Consider the following 8,430-nt stretch of genomic DNA (forward strand, 5'->3'; position numbering starts at 1 on the left):
CGTCTCCGCTCCCGCCCCTGCCTTCAGCTGTGGAGCCGCTCCCGCCGGCCTCGGCAGCGGTGCCTGTGGCGGATGTTGTGGCGGCGTCGGCAGCCGCTGCGGCTTTGGCGCAGCAGCCGTCCTCGCAGAGGCCTCCGGAGCTTTGGCAGCAACAGCCGCCGTGTGCAGCCGATCGCGGGCGGATTACGAGGAAGAGAGCACGACTCAAGGCGCGAGCGGATTACGAGGCGCGACAAGCCGGCCAGCAGCACCCCCACTTCCACGCGTGGAACGACCCGCCGCCTCCCGGGCACGGGCCGCCGTGCTAGAGCAGGGGGGAGTGGGGGAAGGGGTCTCGACAGTGTGGGTGTGCGGAGGTGGGGAGGTGGGGAGGAGGGGGCGGTGTAGGTACAGTAGGTTCTGTGCCGAGCGCAGCGTCGGGCGCCGACCGGGAGCGAGGTCGTCGCACTGCTTTCGCCGGGCTGGGGCGCTCAGGCGGACGCGGGCGCAGGCTAGGTCCCGTCCGCGGCGGATGCGCGGGCGGGGCGGCGCGACCCACTGGGCACTCTCGGATGAGCTGGCGCCACGCACCGCGGGTGGCCCTCTCCGGTCCGAGCGTGTCGTCGGCGTGACAGCAAGCCACACTGTCACCGCCGCGCCGCCCCCTCACCGCCGCCGATGCCGCCCCACCGTCGCCGCCCAGGGCCGCCGCTGGGCTCGGCGTACGAGGCACCGACGGGTGCGATTCGCCACTCCAGAGCGTCGCTGCCACGTCTCACCGTAGGTACAGTAGGTTCTACGCCGAGCGCAGCGTCGAGCGCCGACCGGGAGCGAGGTCGTCGCACTGCTTTCGCCGGGCTGGGGCGCTCAGGCGGACGCGGGCGCAGGCTAGGTCCCGTCCGCGGCGGATGCGCGGGCGGGGCGGCGCGACCCACTGGGCACTCTCGGATGAGCTGGCGCCACACACCGCGGGTGGCCCTCTCCGGTCCGAGCGTGTCGTCGGCGTGACAGCAAGCCACACTGTCACCGCCGCGCCGCCCCCTCACCGCCGCCGATGCCGCCCCACCGTCGCCGCCCAGGGCCGCCGCTGGGCTCGGCGTACGAGGCACCGACGGGTGCGATTCGCCACTCCAGAGCGTCGCTGCCACGTCTTACCGTAGGTACAGTAGGTTCTGTGCCGAGCGCAGCGTCGGGCGCCGACCGGGAGCGAGGTCGTCGCACTGCTTTCGCCGGGCTGGGGCGCTCAGGTGGACGCGGGCGCAGGCTAGGTCCCGTCCGCGGCGGATGCGCGGGCGGGGCGGCGCGACCCACTGGGCACTCTCGGATGAGCTGGCGCCGCCAGCCAAAGTACGCACGCGGAGCGCGCGAGTAGCGTGCATGAGGCCCGCGTAGACCAGCTGAAGATGCATCGTGCTTGCACGGCTCGCGCAGCGTCGACAGCGGCGTTCTCGCGTCGCGGTCCGGTCCGGTCCGGTGCGATCCACGTTTTCAGCGCTTTCCTCGACGTCCAGCAGGGTGCGAGGGTGGGGTGGAAACGTGTTTGCATGGGGTCCTAAGCAGCCGTTTACGAACTATGCGGATTTCAACCGACCATGCGGTTTTTATTAGCTAGTCTGTTACCAGAAACCGGCTTTACGGGCTTCAGTAAACTCTAAAAGTGTCCTCGGGATCTTCGGCCGGCTCCGGCTGGGGCTCCGGCGGCTTGATCAGCTCGTCGAGCGGCTCGACGTCGAACCACTGTGTGCTCTCTAAAAACTCTTAAGTGGCTGAAAACTTGATTGTTGTTTTTTGAGCACCTCTAATAAAAGGGCCACAAAGTCTAGGGCGGAGCCAGCGGTAGTTGTAGCGGTGGTGCCGGCGTACTTGGGCGAGGCGCGTCGCTCGCCTCTCGCGCGCGCTCTTCCCGCCCGCCCCCGGGGCCGTCCCCACTGCTCCCCGTCCTGAAGTCGCGGTGACTCTTTACCCGAGCAAGCCGAACCTGCCTGCCTGCAGCCTCCCTCCCGCTGCGCCTGCCTTGGCCCTGTTGGGGTCTTGCGGCCGCCTCGGCAGCGCTGCTCCGCCCGCGCCGCCTCGCGCGGCGCCGCCCAGCAACGAGTTGGATGGCCTGAACCCGCCGCGGGCGGCGGCTGCGGGAGGCCGGGGCGCCGGCGCCCTTGGCGGGAGCGCAGGCGGGGGAGGAGGGAGGGGGAGCCGCCCCGCGGGCGAGGCTTCGCCGAGCCTCGGCCGGCTCCTGCTTGCGCCGTCCACTGCCGTGGAGCTGCTCTGCCCGAGCGGCCGCTTGGGCGCCTTTGCGTCGACGGCTCGCTGCTCGAGGAGCACCTCGCGCTCGACCGCCTTCTCCTCCTCCGCCGCCGCCTCTGCCGCCTCGCTCAGCGCCTTTGCCGTCGCGCGCATCGCCTCCGTGGCGCCAGACACCGCACCGCACCGCACCCGCCCCATCGCCGCCCGCACCCGCGCGGCGGAGTCGGCCGCCGCGTCGCGGACAGCGCCGACGGCCTCGAGCAGCGCCTGGCGCTTGGGCGCGTTCGGCTCGAGCGCGCTCCTCTCCGCCCACCTGGCATGCATCTGGCCCTTCTTGTCGAAGCGCCTCGCCGTCTCCGCCTCAACCTCTCTCGCCGCCGCCTCCGCCTCCTTTGCGAGCCTCTGCCGCCCGATGGCCAGGTCCGCCACCGTCCGCGTGTTTTGCTCTGCGCTCCGTCGCAGCAGCAGCACCCACTGCCGGGCGGCCCGGTGACGAACCCTCACCTCTGTCAGCTCCGCCGCCGTCCGCTTGTGCTGCGCCTCTCTCTCTCGCCAGTCGGCGAGCGCCGACTCGAGCCGCTCCAGCTCCGCCGCCGCGGAGAAGCGGCGCGCAAACGCCTCGCCCGCCGCCGCCGCCGCCGCCACCCGGCCCGCTTCCAGCTCGGACAACTCGGCGAGCTTGGCCGCCTTCCAAGGCTGGAGCGCCGCCGCGGCGCCCGCGGCAACCACAGCCTCCTCCGCGCTCGCCGCGGCCGCAGCGACCCTGCGATCCGCCGCCGCCGGCCTGGTGTCCGCCGCCGCCTGGTCGGCCGCGGCGCTCGCCGCGCGCTGTAGCGACGCCACCCGATCGCACGCCGCCACAGCCTCGCGGCTCCACTCGCCGCCTCCCGCCTCGCGGCACAGCGCGTCGGGGATCGCCAGCCCGACCCACCAGGCGCACTCGCGGGAGCGAGAGGGAGGCTGCAGCTGGCCGCCGAAGACCTGGTGCGCGAGCGCCTCGCGTTGCGACAGCAGCGCCGTGCGCCTCGCCGCGTCCGCCTCCCTCGCCTCGGCGAGGAGGCCCTCTCTCCACGCCGCCGCCGCGCCGATCAGCGACTCGATGGCCGCCTCGTGTGCGTCCGGCACGCCCTCTGCGAGGGCGGCGGTGGCGGCCAGCTGCGCCTCCCGCCACGCGCCGATGCGCGCGAGCGCCGCCTCTGTCGGGTCGGGCGGCGCCGTGTGAAGCCACGCCTCCGCCGCCCTCCGCGCGCGTGCCGTCGCCGCCGCCGCTAGCCGCCTCGCCGCGGCCTCGCACGCCGCCTGGTCCCGCTGCCGCGCGTCGTGCGCCGCTGCAGACGCCCGCGAGTGATGCCGCCGCCGGCTAGCCTCGATGGCAGCCCGCAGGGAGGCGACGCCCCGCTCGCGCTCGCTCTGGAAGGCGGCGAGGCAGAGCTGCCGCCGCACTCCCTCGTACCCGGCGGCGAGGCAGCGCGCCTAGGGGTGAGGGGTGTGGGTGTGGGTGTTGGGGTGGGGGTGAGGGTGAGGGTGAGGGGTGTGGGTGTGGGTGTGGGTGTGGGGGTGAGGGTGAGGGTGAGGGTGAGAGCGAGGGTGAGGGTGAGGGCGAGGGTGAGGGCGAGGGTGAGGGTGAGAGTGAGGGTGAGAGTGAGGGTGAGGGTGAGGGTGAGGGTGAGGGTGAGAGTGAGGGTGAGAGTGAGGGCGAGGGTGAGGGTGAGGGTGAGGGTGAGGGCGAGGGTGAGGGTGAGGGCGAGGGTGAGGGTGAGGGTGAGGGTCAGGCTCTGCAGCGCTCCTCGCCCAGCGGCGTGGCGTCCCAGCCCGCAGCCTGGTGCGACGCGGCGTCGAGGCATGCGTCTGCGTCCGCGGTCCTCTGCGCGAGCCAGTCGGCGACCTCGATGCCGCGCTCCCGCCGCCAGTCCCCCGCAGCCTCGAGGAAACTCGCCAGCGCCTCGCCGCCACCGCCTGCCTCCTCGCCGCCACCGCCCACCCCCTCGCCGCCCTCCCCGTCACCGCCCGCCCCCTCGCCGCCCTCGCCGCCACCACCCGCCCCCTCGCCGCCCTCGCCGCCGCCTGCCCGCGCCGCCGCGCCGCCCGCCTCCGCGCCGCCCGCCTCCGCGCCGCCCCCCTCGGCGCCGCCGCCCTCCCCCGCCCACCTCTCCCGCGCCCTGGCGGCCTCCCTGCCGAACGCGTCGGCGACGGCCGCCCACGCCTCGGCCAACCGAGCGAGCTCCGCCTCCCTCCCCCGCTGCCACTCCGCCACCGCCTCGGCCGCCTCGCGGCGGCAAGCGCGCCGCATCGCTGCCTGCTCGTGCCACGCGTCCGCCCACGCCTCCTCCCACGCCGCCTGCGCCTCCTCCCACGCCTCCACCGCCTCGGCGAATGCGCCGCTGTCCATCCTCTCCACCTCGTCGTCGGACGAGTCCGAGAAGGTTCCTACAGGGGGACACGTCCGCGACACGTCCGCGACATGTCCGAGACATGTCCTCGCCGTCGGACGAGTCGGAAGACGCCGCCAAAGTCAGCGGCCGCCGGGCGCGGCGGCGGCGGCGGCGCGACGCACGCCACCGGCCGCCGGCAGTTTGGACACCAGCGCTGCCGCTCCAGCCACGAGCCGATGCAGCTGCTGCAGAAGGAGTGCCCGCACAGCAAGACGCGCACACCCGGCGGCGGCGGCTGCGCGGCGTTGGCCGCCGGCAAAGTGGTCAGGCAGATCGAGCACGTCTCAAGCTCCGCAGCAGCCTTCTCAGCCGCAGCCTTCTCCGCCGCAGCCTTCTCTGCCGCCGCAGCCTTCTCTGCCGCCGCCTTCTCAGCCGCCGCCTTTTCTGCAGCAGCCCTCTCTGCAGCAGTAGCCTTCTCCGCCGCCGCCCGCATTTCCGCATCCGCCCTCTCCTCCGCCGCCCTCTCCTCCGCCGCCCTCTCGGCCGCGGCCTTCGCGGCGGCGGCCCTCTCCGCCGCCGCCCTCTCCGCCCTCTCCGCTGCCTCCCGTGCCGCCTCCGCTGCAGCCCTCTCCTCCGCCTCTGCCCTCGCTTTCGCCCGAGCGTCCGCCTCCGCCTCCCTCGCCGTGGGCTGTGGCGGCGGTGCTCGCCGCTTGGGCGGCTTGTACGGCCGCGAGGCGGCGGTCGAGGCGGATGTGGCAGGCGACGCGGCGGACGAGGCGGCGGCAGGCTGTTCAGCAGCACGGCTCGCCGCCTCGTAGAATCCATTCAGCCGCTGGAAGGCCATGGTCGCACGAGGGTCGTCGCTGCGATCCGGATGCACAAGAAGCGACATGCGGCGGAACGCCTTGCGCACGTCTGCTGGGGCTGCGGACGCAGGGAGCCCGAGGGCCAAGTAAGGCCTCACTCCTGGCCGGAGGAGCAGCTCGATGGCGGCGGCAGAGGTCATCGCCCCTCGGGCGTGCAGCCTCGCACGCTCCCGCTCTGCCGTTGTGCACAGGGGCGGGGACTTGCGACCGGCACCGGGGCGGGGGGGGGGGGGGGAGGGGCGGCTAGTGTCTATCTCAACCATAAAGTTACTTCAGGAAGTAAGTATTCACTGCGTCATAGCACGGGCTCGCACCCCCCAACCGCTTACTAGGAACCCCTCGCCTTATTGTTTGACCCCCCTCAGGCCACACGGTGCGACTGTGCGGGTGTAGAGGTAAGGTAAGGTAAGGTAAACTTCTCCACACACACGAGGTGGTGGGGCAAGGGGGGGCAACCCTCGCGTCTCCACGTCTGAGGACAGGAGCCCCACGGCATTCAAAGTGCAAGGCCCGTTGCGCGTGGGTGAGCGGTGTGTGTGTGTGTGTGTGTGTGTGTGTGTGTGTGTGTGTGTGTGTGTGTGTGTGTGTGTGTGTGTGTGTGTGTGTGTGTGTGTGTGTGTGTGTGTGTGTGTGTGTGTGTGTGTGTGTGTGTGTGTGTGTGTGTGTGTGTGTCTCACGTCACTGCATCCTCTGCCGGTTCCTCCCGTCGCCTCTTCTTTGTTCGAATGTTTTTCAATCCATCCTTCACGAAGCCCTCCCATGTAGCTAGCGTTCTTTGCGAATGTCTCGAAATGGCCAGCAGGCGCTGTCTGCTCGGCTGTAGATCCGGTGCGAGGATTGTATGCTGCGCAAGCCCAACGGCCTGTCACTGCGGAGCACATTCCTGCCCACCAGCTTCACTTTGTGACCGGTGGGCCGATAAATAGGGTTCAAACACGCCCGGGAAACAGCCCAAACAAAGTTACTTCATAGTTACTTCGGCGGCATTCTCGCGCACATGTCGGCCGAGCGCGCGCCCCCTTCTGCCGGCAAACGGTCTCCTGAGAGCCCTCCTACACCCTTGCCACCCCCCCCCGACCCAAGCCAGCATCAGATGCTCCGCCTGGCCCCGCGCCCGCGTCTCCCGGGCGCCGGAGGCGCGGCGAGGCGAGCTTCGGACGGCAGCCCTCTTCTGGATGCCGAGGCGGAGGCCGTGCACTCGGGCAGCACCTGCGCAGTGCATGGCATAGCAACGGCGGCCGGTGCTGGGTTGCAGAACGCGTGGTCGGCATTGCCGTTCGGGCAGCAGGTCACGCAGTACCTCGACAGGCTCCGCAGTACCAGCCCGCGGAGATGCCCTTTTGGCACCAGCTGCACTGGTGGTGCTCGTTGGTGTAGTTGTCGAACTTTGCCATCTCATGCATCTCTGGGGCAGCTCTCGGGTCGGCCCCGCCGGCTGCACTTGAGGCGGCACCGTACTCAGCCTTGCCGAGCGTGAGGAGGGCAAACGCCACCTTCTTGTACGTCGGGTGCCAGTAGAGCAGCGCCTTGTACACGTTGACCTCCCAGAAGCCCAGCCCCTCGGCAAAGTGGCGGTGCACCCAGTTGTTGGTGGCCCATGCGTCGGCCATCGAGACAAGCCCCTGCCGAAGGTGGTTGTGGACGTCGACGACCGAGTAGAACTTGTGGTACATGGCGTGCACGCAGGTCGTCGCGATGCTGAGGGTGTACTTGATGCGCCGGCCAATGGCGTCGGTGACGGTCCACGACTTTTGGTAGTCGTCTGCAGGCTTCATCGTCGAGGCGGTGCTCACCACCAGCACGGGCTTCTTGGAGTTGTGCCCCGCGGCCAGCACCTCGACCGTGGCGCCGCCGGGCCTTCAAAGTTTTGGGTGTACGCGTACGACTCGCCGCGCGTCTGCTTCGGGCACAGCTTCGACCTCTTGTCGTAGCCGAGCTTGTTGAGGAGCAGGTCCTTGGGGTAGTGCTTGTGCGCCGTCTTGACGTTCATCAGAGACGGAATCACCACTCGCCCCCGAGACGCGCACTTTTCCAACAGCCGCAGGGTGAGCGCGACGCTCCTCCACGGACCGTCTGCACCGAGCTTCCTCTTCTGCTCGGCGCACTTTGGCTTTGTCGCCATCGCCTTCTTCCCCTCCCACACCTCGAACCAGATGAGGATGCCGCACATCGCGCAGCAAAGGGTGTGGAGCTCGAGTCCTTTGGGCGTCGGCTTGCGCTGCACCACCATGAAGCCGGGCATGCCGCGTCCCAGCCACTTGACCGTCGGCGGTGTCGTGGTGGGGCCTCCCGTGACGAAAAAACGACCAACGCACCGGGCGCCTGCCCGAGAACTTGAGTTCGAAACCGCAGGAGGCATAGAGCAAAAATTGAGCCCGCTCAGGTGTGAAAAAATTATAAGGGTCAACCTGCCGATTTCGAACCGGAGGCCACTCGATCGACGAGGTGTCACCGGCCGACGTCGGCAGAGTAGATGTTGGCAGACCGGTAGCGTTGAACCGGCGGCCCATACCCGTAGCACATTACCGAGGGAACATAATTGGGTGTGGTCGTGAGGGCCTGCACGGGCGAACGTGGGCGTCGAGCTTCGAAGATTTGTCATTTGTGGCGCATCTCTCAAATTGACCCGCCGTGTCTATACGTCTCTCTGTCTGACCACATCTTCCTGTGACCCCTTGTATCTCGCGTATCCCGCCGTATCCCGCGGGCCCCTGTGAAGGCTTCGGGCCCGGTCTAACTATGATCTATGTAAGACAACCGGAGGCGCTGGAGTACGCAGGCAAGTGTGGTGCATGGACATGCACATGGCATGGACATGGACATGGACATGGACGGGACCATTTCGACTCGAGAGGGTACTCAGGGGACCACATTGGGCGAGGCTGCGCCGCCTTCCGTAGAGCGCGCACGATTTCCTTTTGCGGTGTATCAGCAGGGGGCGGGATCAGCGCGGGAGACATGCGTGCATGCAC

The 8,430-nt window shown here is 69.7% G+C and overlaps 2 protein-coding genes across 2 annotated transcripts in view; both read right to left on the reverse strand.

The window, feature by feature from the left end:
• Positions 1 to 1,938: 1,938 nt before the first annotated feature.
• EMIHUDRAFT_114061 (hypothetical protein) lies at positions 1,939 to 5,598 on the reverse strand (the record flags this gene model as incomplete). Its single annotated transcript, XM_005781142.1, has 3 exons — positions 1,939 to 3,693; positions 4,106 to 4,618; positions 4,780 to 5,598. 3 exons carry the CDS (start codon positions 5,596 to 5,598, stop codon positions 1,939 to 1,941), a joined length of 3,087 nt encoding a protein of 1,028 aa, XP_005781199.1.
• Positions 5,599 to 6,747: 1,149 nt separating this feature from the next.
• Positions 6,748 to 8,430, reverse strand: part of EMIHUDRAFT_114062 (hypothetical protein) — a gene marked incomplete at both ends in the record, with an annotated part of 3,534 nt that continues 1,851 nt past the window's right edge. The window contains 2 exons of the mRNA XM_005781143.1: positions 6,748 to 7,246; positions 7,342 to 7,780. Of these exons, the coding sequence (XP_005781200.1) occupies positions 6,748 to 7,246; positions 7,342 to 7,780 (938 nt within the window). The remainder of the gene's footprint in view (positions 7,247 to 7,341; positions 7,781 to 8,430) is intronic.

This window comes from Emiliania huxleyi (genome assembly GCF_000372725.1).
Source record: "Emiliania huxleyi CCMP1516 chromosome Unknown EMIHUscaffold_206, whole genome shotgun sequence".
In the NCBI taxonomy this organism is placed as follows: Eukaryota; Haptophyta; order Isochrysidales; family Noelaerhabdaceae; genus Emiliania; species Emiliania huxleyi.